The 22,261-nt window shown below is 39.3% G+C and overlaps 1 protein-coding gene across 1 annotated transcript in view; it reads left to right on the top strand.

Annotated features, from left to right (window-relative positions):
- LOC110161323 (zinc finger protein 536-like) overlaps nucleotides 1-17,895 on the top strand; it is an 87,578-nt gene extending 69,683 nt beyond the window's left edge. The window contains exon 4 of the mRNA XM_055155914.1: nucleotides 17,436-17,895. Coding sequence (XP_055011889.1) covers nucleotides 17,436-17,698 — 263 coding nt within the window. The 3' untranslated portion in view covers nucleotides 17,699-17,895. The remainder of the gene's footprint in view (nucleotides 1-17,435) is intronic.
- Nucleotides 17,896-22,261: the final 4,366 nt, after the last annotated feature.

Raw genomic sequence — 22,261 nt, 5'->3', positions numbered from 1 at the left:
TGGTAAACAAGCGGGTTCCAACTGCCGGCGTTAATGACCACTAAGATATAAGTGTGTTTTGAATATGTTTTGCTTTTTAAATGTTATTTTTAAAGGTTTTATATCACGCAAAGTTGATTGTTTCGTGGATTTGTCGTTCCTCTGCCTCGAATGTTCCGCAGTGTGACATTAAACAGCTCTACTTTACATTTATTCAGTTTTATAGAGGTTTTATAGATCAAAATTACCTAAAAAACATAAATTTTGACAGTGAGTGGGGTCCCCTCTCCGCAGATCTGACTCGTAACTTGGTCTGGTTTGGGATTCATGAAGATAGAAAGGTTTAATGCCATACTGCGGAATATTCAAGAGGAAGTAATAACATCTCCAGGGAGAAAGGAGATACAGGAGTACATTCATACTATAATACTCCCTACAACTGTACAAGTAACAGATAATACTCCCTACAACTGTACGAGTAACAGATAATACTCCCTATAACTGTACGGGTAACAGATAATACTCCCTACAACTGTACAACAGCTCACCCTTATGTAATAGATAATACTCCCTACAACTGTACAACAACTCACCCTTATGTAATAGATAATACTCCCTACAACTGTACAACAACTCACCCTTATGTAACAGATAATACTCCCTACAACTGTACAATGAGTAACAGATAATACTCCCTACAACTGTACAACAACTCACCCTTATGTAACAGATAATACTCCCTACAACTGTACAAGTAACAGATAATACTCCCTACAACTGTACAACAACTCACCCTTATGTAACAGATAATACTCCCTACAACTGTACAACAACTCACCCTTATGTAACAGATAATACTCCCTACAACTCCCTACAACACACTACGAGCTGTGTTTTGTTTCATTTACACATCCAAAGCTCAAAATGCTCTGTTCCACCTTGTGATGTCATGAAGTGTTAGTTTTCAAGTTAACAATTCCTTTTTTTTTTTTTTTTTTTTTTTTTACAATTTAGTTCGGTAGACATTGTGATTTCCGGGGACTGAAATGATCCAGATGATTCTAGTGAGGGTGTGTGGAGCTGAAAAACACGGCGGTGCACTTCCGGTATCACCTCATGACATCACAGGGTGGAGAAGAACATGTGTCTGTTTTTTGACGAGGAAACAGCACTAAAACACAGATCAGAACACGGTGTAATCTGGGCCGTTTTCCATAACAGGGACTAATTTATGTGAGTGGAGACAGCCGTAGTATTCCACAGTTTGAGATTTACGGCTCTTACTGGAATCTCGTCTGTCAATTACACAATGGCAGCTATATTAAGTTGTTTTACAGTTAGTCAGAAGAGGCATGAATCAGACCTGTTATTTCTACTGTCACTCACCACTTCCTGTTTTTCCACTCGCATTGGTTTTGGCTCGAGGAAGTGCAGCCCTGTACCTGGACCATGACAAGGCTTTCTTTATAAGATTGTTCCTGAACGCCTCACTCACTCCCCTCTCCTCTCTCTCACTCTCTCTTTAAAGATACACTGCGTAACTTTTTGTCCAGAGGTTCGTCGCCTGCTTAGTATGACATTGAACACCTCTTTACCTTACATTTACTCGATTATAAACGCTTTTGTAGCTCGAAAATACCTAGAAAAACAGGGATTCTGACAGTAATTGGCGTCGCCTCTCCACAGATCTGACCTGTAATATGGTCTGGTTTGGGCTCCATGAAGGTAGAAAGGTTTGTGCCGTACTAAGAAACATTTCAGTCAATAAAGCAACAACGTCTGCGTGGAGAAAAAGCACCTGATGGATCCCCCAGCAACTGTACAACAACTCACCCTTATGTAACAGATAATACTCCCTACAACTGTACAACAACTCACCCTTATGTAACAGATAATACTCCCTACAACTGTACAACAACTCACCCTTATGTAACAGATAATACTCCCTACAACTGTACAACAACTCACCCTTATGTAACGGATAATACTCCCTACAACTGTACAACAACTCACCCTTATGTAACGGATAATACTCCCTACAACTGTACAACAACTCACTCTTATGTAACAGATAATACTCCCTACAACTGTACAAGTAACAGATAATACTCCTACAACTGTACAACAACTCACTCTTATGTAACAGATAATACTCCTACAACTGTACAAACTCACCCTTATGTAAACAGATAATACTCCCTACAACTGTACAACAACTCACCTTATGTAACAGATAATACTCCCTACAACTGTAAACAACAACTCACTCTTATGTAACAGATAATACTCCCTACAACTGTACAACAACTCACCCTTATGTAACAGATAATACTCCCTACAACTGTACAACAACTCACTCTTAAACAGATAATACTCCCTACAACTGTACAACTCACCTTATGTAACAGATAATACTCCCTACAACTGTACAACAATAATACTCCCTTACAACTCACATGTAACAGATAATACTCCCTACAACTGTACAACAACTCACCCTTACGTCACGGATAATACTCCCTACAACTGTACAACAACTCACTCTTATGTAACAGATAATACTCCCTACAACTGTACAAGTAACAGATAATACTCCCTACAACTGTACAAAAACTCACTCTTATGTAACAGATAATACTCCCTACAACTGTACAACAACTCACCTTTATGTAACAGATAATACTCCCTACAACTGTACAACAACTCACCCTTACAGATAAATACTCCTACAACTGTACAACAACTCACTCTTATGTAACAGATAATACTCCCTACAACTGTACAACAACTCACCCTTATGTAACAGATAATACTCCCTACAACTGTACGAGTAACAGATAATACTCCCTACAACTGTACGAGTAACAGATAATACTCCCTACAACTGTACAATAACTCACCCTTATGTAACAGATAATACTCCCTACAACTGCACGAGTAACAGATAATACTCCCTACAAAAAATAAATACATACATTTATATAATAATAATAATAATAATTTTCAGTGTTTTAAAAATAATTTCAATAAATAGTAAATACCGTAGGACTTCAAATTGAAAGAAACCCATTTTGTTGTTAGGCTTTGTAATGATTTTCATGTGGGATATTTCAATAATGTTTTCTACAAATCCCATGTTATTTTTTTCTTTTATGAGGTGGATTACCAAAAAAACTCCATCCAGCTTCTCCTGGTCCAGCCCTTCCGTCAAATTTTAAAAACGCTTTGTGGCCCATGAGTCAATGTTATGTCATTTTCTGATTTGTTATAATGTTGTTTCCTTCATTAAAAACAGACCTGGAGTTGTGTTTTGTTTCAGTCAAACATTTAATTTTTAACACAGAAACTCTGCTTATTTAGGTTGAATTCTTTTCCAAATGACACAAACACATTCTTGTTCCACCTTGTGATGTCATGTTGCTCCACTGTGTTTTTAAACTCCACACACCTTCACGAGAATCATTTGGATGATTTCAACAGTAACTTATAATAATACCACTACATGACATCACCGGGTGGAACAGAGCATTTTGATGTTTACAGATATAGCCAGACTTGGATTACGCAACATGTGTGAATGAAATGGTGCAACAGTAGCTGGGACGTGTGTGTGTTTATCCACTCCCCCACAGGTTGGCAGTGCGGTCCCTGCTCCCTTGTGCCTCAGTCCTGGTTTAGTCCTGGTTTAGTCCTGGTTTAGTCCTGTTTAGTCCTGTTTAGTCCTGTTTTAGTCCTGTTTTAGTCCTGGTTTAGTCCTGTTTTAGTCCTGGTTTAGTCCTGTTTAGTCCTCCTGTTTTAGTCCTGTTTTAGTCCTGGTTTAGTCCTGTTTTAGTCCTGTTTTAGTCCTGGTTTAGTCCTGGTTTAGTTCTGGTTTAGTCCTGTATTAGTTCTGTATTAATCCTGTTTTAGTCCTGGTTTAGTCCTGTTTTAGTCCTGGTTTAGTCCTGTTTTAGTCCTGGTTTTTCCTGGTTTAGTCCTGTATTAGTCCTGTTTTAGTCCTGTTTTAGTCCTGGTTTTAGTCCTGTTTTAGTCCTAGTTTAGACCTGGTTCAGTCCTTGGTTCAGACTTTGTTTAGTCCTGTTTTAGTCCTGTTTTAGTCCTGGTTTAGTCTTGGTTTAGTCCTGGTTTAGTCCTCAGTTCAGTCCTAGTTCAGTTCTGGTTTAGTCCTGGTTTAGTCCTGGTTCAATCCTTGGTTCAGACTTTGTTTAGTCCTGTTTTAGTCCCGGTTCAGTCCATAGTTAAGTCCTGGTTTAGTCCTGGTTCAGTCCTGGTTCAGTCCTCAGTTCAGTCCTCAGTTCAGTTCTGGTTCAGTCCTCAGTTTAGTCCTGGTTTAGTTCTGGTTTAGACCTGGTTCAGCTCTGGTTTAGGCCTCGGTTCAGACCTGGTTTAGGCCTGGTTTAGTCCTGGTTCAGTCCTGATTTAAACCTTGGTTCAGTCCTTGGTTCAGTCCTGGTTCAGTTCTGTTTCAGTTCTATTTCAGCTCTGGTTCAGCCCTGGTTTAGTCCTGGTTCAGTCCTCGGTTCAGACCTGGTTCAGTCCTGGTTTAGACCTGGTTTAATCCTGGTTCAGTCCGTATACGGTCCAAAAGTTCGACATCTTCACACAGTTATTTCGGTGAGAGTAACTTAAAAGTAAAAAAATGTGAAAAAAATATTAAAAATGAACCAAAACACAACTCCAGGTCTGTTTTTGATGAGGTAACAACATTATAATTTGTCTTAAATCTCTCAAGAATCCATTTTTGTGGCATACAGGACCTTTAAACTGTCTCTGTCTCTGTTTCTCACCCCTCCCCCAGAGCTGATGTGCCAAAATCTGTCCTTTACGGCGTCAGGTTCCTCCAAAACCAACAGATGGCGCATTACCTTTTTATTACTCGCACCTTCTGTGAATTTTTCCACGTTTTCATCCCTCCAAAACACCTTTTTGTGATCCTTTTTATTATTATTTTCAGGATAGAACAAAATCGTCCCTAGAAATGCTTGAGTAAAAAGAAAAAATCAGGTGTAAAGTCAGAAGAAGAACATAGAAAAATAAAAAAATATATATACAGATTACAGAAAAACAAAAAAGGGTCAGGATTCCAAATAAATGAAGAGACAGAATGACAAAATCTTAAATTAGCAGCAGTAGAAAAGTAAAAAATAAAATAAAATAAAATAAAAAAGAAAGGTATCTGCTGTACTGTCCTATAGTGACCTGAAGGGACCAGGACTGAACCAGGTCTAAACCAAAATTAGTCCTGGTGTAGTTCTGATGTAGTCCTGGTTTAGTTCCGGTTTAGACCTGGTTTAGTCCTGCTTTAGTCCTGGTCTAGTCCTGGTTTAGACATGGTTTAGTCTTGGTTTAGTCCTGGTATAGTCCTGGTTCAGTTCTGGTTTAGTCCTGGTTTAGACCTGGTTTAGACCTGGTTTAGACCTGGCTCAGTCCTGGTTTAGACCTGGTTTAGACCTGTTTTAGACCTGGTTTAGTCATGGTTTAGTCATGGTTTAGTCCTTGTTCAGTCCTGGTTTAGACCTGGTTTAGTTCTGATTTAGACCTGGTTTAGACTTGATTTAGTCCTGATTTAGACCTGGTTTAGACCTGGTTTTAGACCTGGTTCCTGGTTTAGTCCTGGTTTTAGACCAGTCCTGGTCCTGGTTTAGTCCCTGGTTTAGTCCTGGTTTAGACCTGGTTTAGTCCTGGTTTAGACCTGGTTTAGCCTGGTTTAGTCCTGGTTTAGTTTCTGGTTTAGTCCTGGTTTAGTCCTGGTTTAGACCTGGTTTAGTTCTAATATGGAAGTGATCTGTCATTATGTATTTTTATTGTTTTTTGTTTGTAAGTTGTAGAGTTTGGAGTAAACGTTGCCTCAGTGGGATTTTCCTGGTTAAATAAATACATCAAATTTCACAGAACACAACTTTTATGTCGATTTACAAACAGGACGGGTGCATGTTGCGTGGGTGGGTGGGTGGGTGGTGGGGGTGGGGGTGGGGGGGGGGTGGGTGGGGTGGGCGTTCGATGGTGCAGCTGTCCGCGGCCGGTGATGAGACTAATGATGGAGCGGTGGAAGAGGAGGGGGCGGGGTCAGGGGGCTCAGACTGTCTTGATTTTTGGGAAGTGATGTCAAATGACTTCAGCACATAATGGTTTACTGTAACCATGAATCACCACGGAGCGCGGCGAGGAGCTGGAGCGGGACGGGGCAGAGAAAGTTACAGAGATGAGTGTGCGACATGTTAAAAATAGAGTCCTGTGCGGCTTTAACGTTAATGAGAGTTTTGTTTTGATGTCAGCAGCACCTCTGGATCCTGAGGTCAGAAACTTATGGAAACTATTAGCAGTTTTCTTCACTGGTTTCTATTTCGAAGCAACATACCGAGGAAAAAAAAAAAAAAACAATATCTAGAGACATTAAATTTACTCGAATTAAGAAAGTTTTGTCATTAGAAGAGATTTTAAAGCAGCTCTGCAAAAAAACGTGGCCAAAATTTCAGATATAAACACTTAAATCTATCAGAAAATGACTTAAAAACTGTGAAATTGTCTGATAATTTTACTTGACAAGCTATTTTAAAATAAACAACCTCTAATCTAGAATGAAGCCGTCTCTAGTAAGTGTTTATGAGCTGGAAATAAGTTTATAGATGCTAAGTTTTAGATAAAAATACTCGAGTATCAAGCAAATCTGTATCACTGAATCTATAAACAAGTCAAGAGGAAAACTTTTGTAGCTGATTTTAAATATTTATTGCCTAAATTTGAAATTTTCTGACTGGTTGAGTCATGGAGGAAATGTATGTGACACTTTTTAAGATTATACATGGCAAAAAACAAAATCTAGTTAAGTTAAGATGACTTAAAGTAAGAAAGTTTGATCATGAGAAGAGATTTTAAAGCAGCTCTGCAAAAAAACTTGGCCAAAATTTCAGATAAAAACACCTAAATCTATCAGAAAATGACTTAAAAACTGTGAAATTATCTGTCCATGCAGCAAGATCATTTTACTTGACAAGGTATTTTAAGATAAACAACCTATAAACTAGAATTAAGCCGTGTTTATGAGCTGGAAAAAGTTTATAGATGCTAAGTTTTAGATAAAAATACTCGAGTATCAAGCAAATCTGAATCACTGAATCTAAAAACAAGTTAAGAGGAAAACTTTTGTAAATGGATTGTAGCTTCTTTTAAACATTTATTGCCTAAATTTAAGATTTTCTGACTGGTTGAGTCATGGAAGACACTTTTTGTGACACTTTATAAGATTATACACTGCAAAAAACAAAATCTAGTCAAGTTAAAATGGCTTAAAGTAAGAAAGTTTGATCATGAGAAGAGATTTTAAAGCAGCTCTGCAAAAAAACTTGGCCAAAATTTAAGATATAAAACACTTAAATTTATCAGAAAATGACTTAAAAACAGTGAAATTATCCATCCATGCAGCAAGATAATTTTACTTGACAAGCTATTTTAAAATAAACAACCTCTAAACTAGAATTAAGCAGCCTCAAGTAAGTGTTTATGAGCTGGAAATAAGTTTATAGATGCAAAGTTTTTGATAAAAATGCTAGAATATCAAGTAAATCTGTATCACTGAATCTAAAAACAAGTTAAGAGGAAAACTATTGTATCTTCTTTTAAACATCTATTGCCTAAATTTAATATTTTCTGATTAGTTGAGCCATGGATGAAATATATGTGACACTTTTTAAGATTATACACCGTAAAAAATTAAAATCTAGTCAAGTTAAGATGACTTAAAGTAAGAATGTTTGATCATGATTTCAGTAAATTTCACTTGACAAGTAAAATGATCTGCCAGTGGATTAAGACTTTTTGTACTTAAAATATGAAAATACATCTTGCTGCATTAAGAAAAACACACTTATTCCATTGGCAGATCATTTGACTTGTCAAGTTGAATCAACTCAAATAAAGTAAAATGTTCTCAATTTAAGTTATTTTAACTTGCCGAGATATTGTTTTTCCCAGTGTATAGGAAATAAAAGATGCATTTTGACATTTGCATATTTTCACAAGATGCATAAGTACAAAAGTCTTCTTCCAGCTTAGATAATTTTACTTGTCAAGTGAAATTTAATCAAATCAAGGCAAAGCAAGATTATTTGTGTAGCACAGCTCATACACACAGTAATTCAAAGTGCTTTACAGATTAAGAAATACATTAAAACACAATACAAACTAATCAAAACATCAATAAACATCATTAAATTAAAAAAGAGAGAGACATTAAATGAGAGAGTCAAAGTAGAATCTGTCTCACATGTTCAGAAAGACTGTTCCAGGTTTAAGATGCATGAATCTGAAACTCTGACTCTGTACTAACATGTCAGAGATGTACTTCGGTGCTCGGCCGTGCACTGCAAATTTCTCTGATCTGGCCAAGACTTTAAAACTTATATCAGGTTGTTCATCTTGTTTTCAGATTTATGATCCACTTACTAGTCCTGAATTGGTTGTACACTGGAAAAAAAACAATATCTCGGTAAGTTAAAATGACTTAAATTAAGAGGCATTGTGACGCAGACAGACGCTTCCTCATCAAGAGCATCACCTTTCATATGATTATAAACGATCAATCTTGTGCCTTCTTTGTCATTATTATTAGTTTGTATGACCATAAAAAAAAAAAAAAAAAATCCTAATATTTTTTTCTCATTCTCATTTTGCTTATTTTGATACGATTATAAAGGATAAACCTCTGCACTGGGGAAAAAAAAAAAAAAAAAAAAAAAAAGCAATATCTAGCAAAATCAAAATGACTTAAATCAAAAACATTTAACTTCGACTACATTCAGCTTGACAAGTCAAATTATCTACCAATGGAAAAAGTGTGTTTTTCTTAATTCAAGCAACAAGTACAAAAAGTTGTCGTTTTTCTTATTTTAAGTGTAGCAAGATGTATTTTCATATTTTAAGTACAAAAAGTCTTGTTCCACTGGCAGATCATTTTACTTGTCAAGTGAAATTTACTGAAATCATGATCAAACTTTCTTAAATGAATCAAATCCATGTATCATTCATTTGTTTTTCAATATAAAACCAAAAATAAGATATAGACTGAACCAGGACTAAACCAGGACTAAACCAGGACTAACCATTTTCACTCCCAGTCTGGCCCCAGTCTGGTCCCGATCTCAGTCCAGGTCTGGTCCTGGTCTCAGTCCCAGTCTGGTCCCAGTTTGGTCCCAGTCTCAGTCCTGGTCTGCTCCTGATCTCAGTCCCAGTCTGGTTCTGGTCTTAGTTGTGATCTGGTCCTGGTCTGGTCCCGATCTCAGTCCCGGTCTCGTACTGGTCTTAGTGCCGGTCTGGTCCCAATCTCAGTCCCGGTCTGGTCCTGGTCTCAGTCCTAGTCCTATTTGTGGTCTCAGTCCTGGTCTCAATCCTGGTCTCAGTCCTGATCTGGTCCTGGTCTCAGTCCTGGTCCTATTCCTGGTCTCAGTCCTGGGCTCAGTCCTGGTCCTAGTCCTGGTCTCAGTCCTGGTCCTATTCCCGGTCTCAGTCCTGGTCTCAGTTATGGTCTGGTCCTGGTCTCATTCCTGGTCCTGGTCCCAGACACAGTCCTGGTCTCAATCCTGGTCTCAGTCCTGGTCTGGTCCTGGTCTCAGTCCTGGTCCTATTCCTGGTCTCAGTCCTGGTCTCTGGTCTCAGTCCTGGTCCTGCTCAGTCCTGGTCCTATCCTGGTCTCATCCTGGTCTCAGTCCTGGTCCTATTCCTGGTCTCAGTCCTGGGCTCAGTCCTGGGCTCAGTTATGGTCTGGTCCCGGTCTCATTCCTGGTCCTGGTCCCAGACTCAGTCCTGGTCCCGGTGTCCTGGTCTCCGGTCCCTCATTCCTGGTCCTGGTCCCAGACTCAGTCCTGGTCTGGTCCCGGTCTATGTCCTGGTCTCAGTCCCAGTCTAGTTCCAATCTGGTCCCGGACCTGGTTCAGTCCGGCATCACACGGTCGTTATCCATTTTTTCCATTTTTCATTTAAACACAAAATCAAAAACTGAAAAAATGAATTGTTATCTGTTTTCTGATTTTGGTTTTGGAGACATATAGTGAAGAAAAGAGTTTTTTCGTTTTCTTATTTTTTATTTTATATTGAAAAACAAATGAATGAATGATACATGGATTAAATCATCTTAACTTGACGAGATGTAGTTTTTTGCAGTGTAGTTACAATAAGAAAAACACAACTCTTTGCACTTAAATAAGAAACAAATGTTGTCAAGTCGAATCTACTCAAATAAACTATAATGTTTTCTTTTTAATTTTTACAGTGGGATTTTGTATTGAGGTCAGACACTTATGGAAAATATTAGCGGTTTTCGTCACTGTTTTCTGTTTGGAAGCAACACATCTCATCACAGAAACAATGTCAGAGGCCGTCTCTCGTTAGTTAAGTTTTAGTGAGTTTTCTCCATGGAGATGTTGTTGCTTTGCCTGGAATGTTCCACAGTGTGACATTAAAGGTCTCATATTGCGCAAAATTAACTCTCGTGAGGTTAATGTCATAATATTACCGAATCGAAAACATAGTTGCCGTTGTGTTTTGTTTCATTCACACGTCAGTAACCGTTGTTTATTAGTTTGTTTACATCAGCAAAAACTCAAAATAGTCTGTTCCACGTTGTGATGTCATGAAAAAGTACCGTATTTTTCGGGCTATAAGTCGCACCAGCCAAAAAATGCGTATTGAAGAAGAAAAAAAAAACATACCGTATTTTCCGGACTATAAGGCGCACTGTTATTAAATTGGTCTATTTTCAAACTTTTTTTCACAAATAAACCGCACTGGACTTTAAACGAAACACAACAGTTGGATGAGACTTTAGTGGGACTTTGTTTGGTGCGTTCACGGTGACTCTGGGCTTTGTTCAGTTGTGGCGTGTAGGGAGGTGCTGTCTGGGACCGCTGGATTGTCGGCGTGTTCGCAGTGACTCAGTTGTTCAGTTGTGTCTAGAAGTGGCACATTGCACTCGCTTTTTCGGTTCGTTCCTCCGTTCCGTTCCTCGTCGGCGTGGAGTGATGAGTGTGTCTGTGGGTGTTTTTCGCCGAGCGGTCGCTGTCTGCTCCGTGCGTGTTTGTGTGCGTTGCGGCTTTGTAGTTTACTGAAGTCGTACTGGGACACCCGAGTGGATTCGTGTATAGGGCGCGCTGGATTGTGGGGCGTGCAGTCATTTTTTGATGCGGTTAGAGGCTTAAGAGTGCGTCTAATAGCCCGGAAAATACAGTATATAAGGCTACGTTCAGACTGCAGGGCTTAACGCTCAATTCGGATTTTTTTATTTTTTTTTAGGAAATCCGATGTTTTTGGGAGGTCGTTCACATTTCCAATTAAATGCGACTTGTATGTGATTTCCAGTGTGAACGTTAAATGGCCCAAAAGTGTCCCGCATGTGCACTGGAGACACGATGACGTCAACCGCAGGGAACGTGCTCTGTGTTTACGGAAGTTGTCCAAACATGGACACGAGCATTGAGCACCTGGAGATTTTAAAGTTCCTGTCGTACCGGAGCCAGAACATGAACAACTTACTTGTTTTAAGGAGACTGAGAAGGAGAAGGACGAGGTTTTTGGCCGTGGCGTTTTGTGGGACAGTCCGTTGAAAGGAACGTGTGGATGTGGAGACGGAGCCAAGAGTGGTGAGTGGTGATGTGCTTCGCTTCAGTGACACGGAGTTCATTAACAATTTTCGCCTACTTCAGCGCAGAATAGTGACGTTTGTGGCTTGTTGATAACGTGTAGGTCGGATGAATGGGCTTTGACCGTTCAGACTGAAGTCGCATGTCAAAAGATTGGATATGAAATCAGTTTTAGGAGCACATATCCAAGTGGTCTGGGTCACATTTGAAAAAATCGGATCTGTGTCGTTCATTAAAAGATCAGATACAGGAACATAGGGGCCAAAAAATTTGATTTGGGTCACTTCAGGCTGCAGTGTGAACGTAGCCTAAGTAGCACTGGACGATAAGTCGCACTATTTGGGGTAAATTTATTTTATAAAATCTGGGTCCAGGAACCGACATTTTATCTTGAAAGGCAAGTTCCAGTGAAAACAATAGAACAGAGAACAACAGACTGAACAGGCGTCTGGTATGTTAACGTAACATATGTTAATAGTTGTTCAGAAAACTATAGCATAAGTTTACCAAACTCTCGATCTCACTCCAAATCACCACATCCATTGAGTCCATTGAATTCTTCATCCTCGGTGTCACTTCTGAGCAACTTCGGTTGTCACTGAAGTCCAGACACGGTGCACCCTCCTGGTTCTCGTGAAGCTGTGTTCTACATCCTCGCTTTCCGCCAGTCCCTCACAAGTTTCTCGCTCCCTCCAAACTTCCTTCCTGCTGCTCGATTACCGTTTTTGGCTGAATATTTCACTACTTGCAGCAGAAAAAATAGAAAACGTAGAAAACTGACACACAAGCCTAGAGCGCCCTCTGGTGGCTGACAGTCTGAAAATGTTTGTATATAATTCGCACCGGAGTATAAGTCGCAGTACCACCCAAACCATGAATAAAAGTGCGACTTATATTCCGAAAAATACGGTAGTTGTCAGGTTAACAACTACACTGCAAATTTCTCTGATCTGGCCAAGATTTTAAAACTTATATCAGGTTATTCATCTTGTTTTCAGATTCATTATGTACTTACTGCACCAGAGGCTGCTTAATTCTAGTCTAGAGGTTGTTTATTGTAAGAAAAATTAAGTAAAGTAAAATGATCTTCCTGCATGGACAGATAATTTCACTACTTTTACCTAATTTTCTGATTGATTTAAGTGTTTATATCTTATTTTGGCCAAGTTTTTCGTAGTGTGAGACAAGAACTCAGTCTGAATATGCAGGTTTTGTGCGTTAATCAAGCGTGAATGAAACAAAACACAACTCCAGGTCTGTTTGTGACGAAGAAACAACATTTTAACCGATCAGAAAATAGAGTAACATGGGCCCTTTAAAGGTGCACTCTGCTGTAAACTCTGTGGCTCTAAAGGGGGACAGGCGGGCAGGAAGTTTTGGCATGTCTGGCCCTCCAGCTGCAGACATCTGTCATTCCTCAGCTCAGCACTCGGTGTATTTATTTGTCCACGAGCTGTGTGTGTGTGTGTGTGCGTGTGTGTACGTGTGTGAGGAAATGGAGGACAAAGAATAGCTTTATGAAAAAAGTCCTGATTATATGAGTCATTGTGGGTTAGTCAGATAAGACGTGACAAAGAACACACATTATTATTATGATAGTTTACGTGTCACATTGTTGCTCTGGTGCCTGTTCAGAAAAATGTCATTAAGTTTGAGACTACAGTAAAAGTGTGCGGCGTAATGAGCAATTTGACAAACAGAAACAATTGCGTAACCTTTGTACACACTCCATCTTACTTTCTCTTATTATTTTTTTATTGCAGTGATCACTTTTTTAGTCGAGTCAAGCTAAAATGCTCAAATGACACTATTTTCTGATCTATTTTCTAATGTTTCTTCACCAAAAACAGACCTGGTGTTGTGTTTTGTTTAATTCACACCTGTTTAACGCACAAATCCTGCGAATTTAGGCTCTGCTCCACCTTGTGATGTCATGTGTTAATATAAAAAAGTGCTCCAGTGTTGTTGTTTTTTTTTTTTTTTTTACATGGATCTATAATAAAAACTGAATAAGCCCTTCCCCCTCTGTCTGAGCTCGAGACCGACTAGTGGCCGCTCCAGGTACTGCAGCTCCCGGGAGCTTGGGCCCAGAAAGTATTCTCCCACAGAGCACAATGTATTTTTGGGAATTTAAACTGCCCCTGTGTTCTGGTTTCACTTTGTGGAAACCGTCTGACCTTGCAGCATTAGGATTTGTTCGCTTGACGGTAGGCGGGTACTTTTTCAATTTAACCAATCGCTGCTATTTGGTCGAGACTTATGTAATGTGCCGTTAATGGGGATAACTGGTATATTAAGCTTTTCCCAAATCCCGTAGGAAGAAGGACAATAACGTCTTTCCCCTTGATAAAATTCACGAAACATTCTCTATGTTTTGGCTTTAAATCCTCGATTTCGGGAAACGTTGCCAACACAGAATGTAGGGCTCTTCGCTGATTGGCTGGTACCCGAACTTGCACTTCCGGGTTCTTGCAAACCATCTAGTTTATTCCGATTCCTGATCTAGTCACTGGAGAGAAATAAAATTGAGCAGAGGCTGCACCACCTAGTGCCTACGATTCTTTTCTATTTTTACAACATAAACTTTAAATTTTTTAAAAATCCTGAAAGCACCTAAAAGTTAGTTTTGTAAGACTTAGCCTCGCTTCACTCTGAGCCTGGTCTAGCTCCGCTCTAGCAGCTCTCGCTCTGATTGGTCCAAATGCTCCACACTGTGCACGTTACAGACCATAGACTGTATATATGTGTGGACGTAGCCAACGCTGTAGCCACCGTGTTCCAAATAGGAAGGTCGCCAGGAGTCTTTTCCGGCTCCTTCTGACTCTGGCTCCAATGGACTTACATTAGGATCTTGTCGCTCCTCTATCTGTACCTACTGCAGTGAGCCTCGTCATTTTGGTCTTAAAATGTTCGTATTAACTCGCTCTACATGATCCTGAATTATTATTTTTTCGCTATAACACAGAACCTGGCTCCAGATTCGCTCCTGTAACCGTAAGCGTCACGAGCCTTATTTGAGCGACGCTGAACGCTGTGAGTGACGTCACACTCGCTTAGTCCACTTCTTTTATACAGTTTATCTATGTTACAGACGTCACATGGAAACAAATGAAACATTTTTTGGGCCCATGCATCACTGAGAACAGACCACTGAAAACAATACACCGCCATCTTGGGTTCACCTTCAGATTTTATTATATTTCTATGGTTTTTAAACCCAATACACCTTCACTAGAATCATCTGGATGATTTCAGACCTGGAATTTCCAATCTCTACTCAACTAAAGGTAAAATGAGCTGTTAAATTGAAAACCAGCGCTTCATGACATGACAAGGTGGAGCAGAGCATTTTGAGCTTTAGAGATGTAGACAGACTAATAATAAAAGATTACTCAAACATGTGGATGAACCAAAACACAACTCTAGCTCTGTTTTTGATGAGATAACAACATTATAATATGATTTAAAGCTCACAAGAGTCAGTTTAGTATAATAAATGACCTCTAAAAGTTTGTTCTGTAAGTCAATAAAGCCCCCAATCCATTTTATTCACTGTCCTCCTGTAATCTATAAAGGCTTGTGACTCGTAAACAATGTAATTACAAATTAAAAATAGTGGAAATCTTTTTGAAGTACGCTCTGGACTTTGACAAAAACAAAAATCACTTACTGTACCAATGTTTGAGTGGTCACCAGGGAAGAATTAAAAGCAAACATCAAATACTGCGCCATCCTCTCAGACGTCGCCTAGTGGGACCTTATTCCTATTTAATTACTTTTCACTCACCAAAACTGACAAACATTTTCACTAAAGACATCTTTTCTTTGTTGTTTCATTCGCACGTTTGAGTAATCCTTTATTATTAATCTGTCTACATCTGCAAAGCTCAAAATGCTGTGTTCCAATTCGTGATGTCATGAAGCGGTGGTTTTCAAGTTAACAGCTCCTTTTACGTTTAGTTCAGTCGAGATTGGAAATTCCAGGGCTGAAATTATCCAAGTGATTCTAGTGAAGGTGTGTGGAGTTTCTTTATTGCCACATGATACAAGGTGGAACTGAATGTTTTCCGTTTGAGAGAAGAACTCAGCCTAAATATGCAAAAATTGTGCGTTACACATGTGTGAATGAAACAAAACACAACAACTGCAGGTATATTAGTGATGAGGAAACATAAACATAGATCAGAAAATAGCGTAATATGGACCCTTTAAAAGCAAGCATCAAAAAACTGAACCATACTATAAAATCAAGTCCAAATCAAAATCATCGAGTGCGGCCTTATTCTTATTTAATTACTTCTCAAAATAATAATTACTTTTCAGGAGGACTGTCTGTCAAATGCTTTTCTCCGTGGAAATGTTATTGCTTTATCTGGAATATTTTACAGTATGACATTAAACCTTTCTATCTTCATTATCATGGATTCCAAACCAGATTAAGTTACAGGTCAGATCTGTGGAGAGGCGACCCCGCTCACAGTCAGAATGTCTGTTTTTCTAAGTATTTTTGAGCTATAAAATCACTTGTAATTGAATAAATGTAAGGTGAAGAGCTGTTTATTGTTAGCCAGGCTGGAGCCACCTTGTGCCTTCACTCAATTTCATTTCTCTCCAGCCACTAGGTCAGGAATCAGAATACACTAGACAGTTCGCAAAAACCCCACAAGTGCGAGTTCGGGCACCAGCCAATCAGCGAAGAGCCCTACATTCTGTGTTGTCAACGATTCCAGATCGAGGATTTAAACCGGAAACAAAGAGAATGTTTGGTGAATTTTATCAAGGGGAAAGATGTTATTGTCCTTCTTCCTATGGGATTTGGGAAAAGCTTATTATACCCGTTAGCCCTGTTAACGGTGCATTACATATGTCACGACCAAATAGCAGCAATTGGTTAAATGATAAAAAGTACCCGCCTCCCATCAAGCGAACGAATCCTAATGTTGCGAGGTCAGACAGTTTCTATGAAGTGAAACCGGCTGATGAATCTGGCTAGTTTAATGCCATACTGTGGAACATTCCAGGCAGCCCAATGACAAATGTAGAGAAGCAAGAAAGTGACGTCTAGGGGTGGGCAAAAATATTGACATATCGATATATCGTATCGTTTAATGCAGGGGTGTCCAAACTTTTTTCATCAAGGGCCACATGTCTAAACACAGATGAAGCAGAGGGCTGATCGAGGGCTGTAGATTGATGCTCATTACAGTGAATATGTGCATGTTTAACACGTTAGAATGAGCCATCAGTTTTTATTCATGCTAAGATCCTTAAAACCACACACAAAATATTAAATATTGGCTCTATCAAGGTAGATTTTCAATACAACTTGCCATAAAAAGTAAATTTTTCATTGATGCAAGGTCATAGTTTGGACATGCCTGGTTTAATGTGATGATACAGTATCGATATCGTGGACTGTTGTATCGATATATCACCATATATTTTACTAAATTATTTTGTTACAGCTACAGTTTTGTTGCTTGTTTAGTGGAAGGAAACTTGAGATTTTTACTGTTTTGATGATTAAAATGTTTGTGTTTCATATGAACTTTGTACAAGAAGTGGTTTAACAAAGACTTTTAGTATCACAGCCATGATTTTGCCTTTATTTTTTATTGAACCGTATCGAATCGATTTGAAATATATCGTATCGAATCATAAGCTCACTGTATCGAGATATGTATCGTATCGTGGCCTGTGTATCGAGGTCTGTATTGTATCGGCAACTTCCAGTGACCAAAAAGTTACAATGTGCACCTTTAACAAAACTGACACACTTTCACTAAATTTTCTTCTGATTTTCTTCTTCTTCTTCTTCTCTTTCAGCCCGTAAACCATTCCAGTGCCGCTACTGCCCCTACAGCGCCTCCCAGAAGGGCAACCTGAAAACCCACGTGCTGTGCGTCCACCGCAAGCCCTTCGACAACAGCCTGTACCCGGACCGCCGCCTCCGCCGCTCCCACACCCCCACCACCGCCCCCCGCCAAGCCTGCCCCCCACCGCCGCCGCCACCGCTGGGCATCGCCGGGGACGACCGGGTGCCTGCGGGGCGGGACCACGTCGGCATGACATCACTCTGCGGGACTTGATGCTGTCATGGCAACGGCGCTCGCACACACACACGCTCACACACAAACTCACACGCAGACACTCAGAAACCTCGTTCTCGTTTTTAGCTTGAACTCTCGAATATTTAGGATTGTTGAAAATGCATCGATGTACATTCCAGTGTCTACTTGAAAAGCCGAAGTGAGTATTTATCTGTCGCAAAAAAAGCTGAGTATATCAATAAAGTCCGTCGTGATGTGAATGTCCAATGAAAGCGTTTTGTGGTGTTCATTTTGTCAAAAGCGTTAAGGCTGATTTGCTTGTGTTTACTTGCATCTATCACTCCAGCACTAAAGGGAAGTGTAGCCAGTCCGCCCCGAGCTCTTGTTCTTTCATCCAGTAAATGCCTCGTGTTAGATTTTCGCAAATATCTCTCCATTTCCCTTCTAGTCCACGAGGCTTGTCTATCTGTCAGGATGTGGTGCCAGATGTTGGGGCTTTAATCGCAGCAGATGTAATGAAGTAGAATACTGCACATCGGAGCCTCCATTTGTTCTGGTTTCCACTCCAGGGAGAAAGCCTCTCTCACATATAATTATTGCCCATTAACTCCTATGCTTCGTGCCCTCATGCTGGAACAATGCTCAATTAAGGGGAACCACTGAAATGGAGGAAAAAAATCAGCATTGATAGTACATTCAAAACCCCTTTTCCACTACTTTATTGAGTGAAACCAGCCATGTGTGCATATACCGGATATGTCCAGCAGGGTAAAATCGCACCAATCAACACGAGGCTGCCATGTAACCCAGGCACTGAGAACTTCCATCCAATTTTTTACATTTAAAGTTTCCAGAACATGTTTTTAGCTCTGCAACAGAAAGGCAAAGTTTGGAAGTTTTTTTTTTGACTGAAATGTGTTGCTTTAAAGTTTGTCCCGATACATAAAGGTGCATTGTGTAACTTTTCTTCATGGAAATGTTTCTCAATAAGGCATTAAACCTTTCTATCTTCATGGAGACCAAACTACACCATGTTACAGGTCAGATCTGTGGAGAGGCGAACTCGCTCACAGTCAGAATGTCTGTTTTTCTACATATTTTGAGCTATAAAACCATTAATAATTGAATAAATGTTACGTAGAGATGTTTAATGTCATACTGTGGAACATTCCAGGCAGAACAATGACATTTCCACAGAAACAAGCAGGTGACGGACCTCAACCAAAAGTTACACTGGAAAAAACTATATCTAGGTGAGTTAAAATGACTTAAATTAAGAATATTTGACTTTATTTGAGCTGATTCAACTTGACGAGTAAAATCATCTACCAGTGGAATAAGTGTGTTTTTGTTAAAGGGACAGTCTGGAATTTTGGACATAAGACCTCATTTCCTAGTGAGCCAGAGTGTTGGAGACGTGTGGAGATGTTTTTTTAAATAATCCATCCAGTCCTTGTATTTGCAGAGGTCGCTGGTGCTAGACTAGTGCATGTCAATGGCCATAGTTATTCTGCCACTAAAAACAGTCTTACCCACTCCACAAAACACCCAAAACAAATCTGTTATTACACCAGACTGTCCATGTGAATGTCTGTGTTGATAGAATAATGTTTGAAATAAAACTAACCTTGCATCACTTGAACCATCGCATGTTGAGGGACTATTTTCTCATATATCAGTCCGCCGCTGCTGAGCTTTATATCAGGAAGTACAACTCACTGCTGCTGCTCAGACATAAATCCTTCAAATACAAAGTTGGTTTTACTTCTAAAATTATTCTATCAACACAGACATTTACATGGACAGTCTGGTGTAATATTAGATTTACTTCGGGTGTTTTGTGGAGTGGGTAAGACTGTTTTTAGTGGCAGGATAACTATGGCCATTGACATGCACTAGCCTAGCACCAGCGACCTCTGCAAATACAAGGACTGGATGGAATATTTTAAAAAGTGTCTCCACACGTCTCCAACACTCTGGCTAATTAGGAAATGAGGTCCTATGTCCAAAATTCAAAACTGTCTCTTTAATTCAAGCAGCATTCAATTTTGTTTCTTATTTTAAGTGCGAAAAGTTGTTGATTTTCTTATTTTATGGAGCAAGATGTATATTCATATTTTAAGTACAAAAAGACTTGTTCAACTGGCAGATAATTTTACTTGTCAAGGTGAAATTTACTCAAATCATGATAAAACTTTATTAATTTAAGTCATCTTAACTTTACTAGATGTAGTTTTTTGCAGTGAACAAAGTGCACCTCAATTTTGATACTAAGGAATAGACTCGATACCAGAAGTGGGACCAAGTTGAGGTTTTGCAAGGCTCAGGTAAGTCTCAAGTCTTTGACCTCAAGACCGAGTCAAGTCCCAAGTCAAAGACAAGCAAGTCCAAGTGGAGTCTCAAGTCACTGGCCCATAAGTCCAAGTCAAGTCCATGTTGTCTGCTTTGAGCATCAAGTCATCAAATATAGCTTAGATTTTTGCTTTTTATATGAATTTTAAACAAAATTATACTTAAACAGTTACAATATATTTGTATATGAGTATTTATATAAGTGTTGTAGAAATGCAAATTTTTCCTTTTTAAATGTCTTGACAAGATCTTAAAGTGAATCATTACAGTCAGAACAGAAATAAATCAGATTTTAAAGTGGTAAATAACAGTTATTTTTGTCGTGCGTCTGCACTGAAATGGAAGGATCGTGTTATTTGTAGTTCCCTCTGTTTTACTATATTGTACTGTATATTACTGTAGTACATTTGAGTATCAAAGTACTTCATTTTCATCCAAAATACAAACAGAAGTGGGAGGGACATGTTCCAGTTTGTGCCTGTAAAATGTAAACAAGTATTTTCTAAAATCATAAATTTTTTTTAGCAGAATCATCAAGTCTTTTCAAGTCACAGGCCTAAAGTCCGAATCAAGTCCCAAGTCAATGACCTTCAAGTCCACATCGAGTCTCAAGTCTTCGTTCATTTGATCAAGTCAAGTCTCAAGTCCTAAAAACAGTGACTCAAATCTGCTCGATACCCAGTAAATAAACATTCTTTATTTAGACAAGAGGATGTGATTTTCAGTATTAAATCATACTCGTACTTCTTTCTTTTTTATTCCCATGTGGTTTTATATCTGTGTAATCCCTCAGTGGTCCATGGATGTATATACTCGTCTATTCGGAAAAGCTTCATTTCTGTCCTGTGAATGTGACTTTTTAGTATCGATACTTCCTCAAATTAGTATCTTGCTTCGATACTAGTTTAAGCATCGATTAGTGTCTGATTTTTGATACTTTCGGGAACCCTACTTTGAAGACACAAAAAACATGGTAAAAATAAAACGCTCATGAAGATTTTGATAGTACTGGGTCAAACATGATCACGGAGTCTGCGGCTGTGGATAATAATAATTCACATCCACCTGGAGCACAACACCTGCCACTGTACAGGAGCGAGCGTTCTGCAGTGTCATGTCCAAGTCACCATTTGTTTACATAGAATCAGCTGGTCTGCACCTTTTCTATAATACATCTATGTCAACATTTTGTTCTTATGTTATTCATTTTCCAACCATTTTCTTTTTTGGTTAGACTGCGTTTTAAAGGTGCACGAATTAGGCTACGTTCAGACTGCAGGGCTGAAAGCTCAATTTGGATTTTTTTTTGGTGAAATCTGATTTTTTTGCGAGGTCATTCACATTTCCAGTTAAATGTGACCTGTATGTGATCTCCAGTGTGAACTTTAAACGCCCCAAAAGTGTCCCGCATGTGCATTGGAGGACACGACGACGTGAGTGTGTTCAGTTTTTACAGAAGTCGCCTAAACGCTGGGTTTGTCTCCCAAAATACGGTCCTGTTCTTCATAAAATGTACAGGTTACACGTCCACAGTCGCTTCGTTTGAGTCTTTAGCCTCCTTGTATTTGTCTCACAGGCTCTTTATTTTTCGTTAACATTGGAGTCAGGAGTCAGCTCTGCCATTTCTTTGACAATCATTTCAAAAACTTCCCCTCTGATTTGGCCTGAATACAGCGATCCCCCCCAAATATGAATAAACTCTCTAACCTCGCTTTCCCTCCTTTGATTAGACTCCGAGCCTGACGTGTAGGTGGGATGAATGTGACCTGGCCGTTCAGAAAAGGATATGTATCGGTTTTAGGAGCACAAATCCAAGTGGACTGGGTCGCATTTGAAAAACAATCTGATCTGTGTCATTAAAAGATCAGATACAGGAGCATAAGGGCGAAAAAAATCTGATTTGGGTCACTTCAGGCTGCAGTCCGAACGTAGCCTTAGACTCTTGTGAGCTTTAAGTCATGTTATAATGTTGTTACCTCATCACAAACAAACCCGGAGTTGTGTTTTGTTTCATTCACACATGTTTGAATAACCCTTATTATTAGTCTGTCTACATCTCCAAAGCTCAAAATGCTCTGTTCCACTTTATGATGTCATGTAGCGGCAGTTTTCTAGTTAACACCTACTGTACCTTTTCCCTTTTGTTGAGTAGAGACTGGCAATTCCAGGGTTGAAATTATTCTAGTGAAGGTGAATCACTTCCTATATTATGACATCACAAGGTGGAACAGAGTGTTTTCCATTTGTGTT

The sequence above is a fragment of the Boleophthalmus pectinirostris genome, unplaced genomic scaffold, assembly GCF_026225935.1.
Source record: "Boleophthalmus pectinirostris isolate CB_2022bp ecotype Guang Dong unplaced genomic scaffold, ASM2622593v1 HiC_scaffold_2, whole genome shotgun sequence".
Classification (NCBI taxonomy): Eukaryota; Metazoa; Chordata; class Actinopteri; order Gobiiformes; family Gobiidae; genus Boleophthalmus; species Boleophthalmus pectinirostris.
This window is presented reverse-complemented; position numbering and strand designations above follow the sequence as displayed.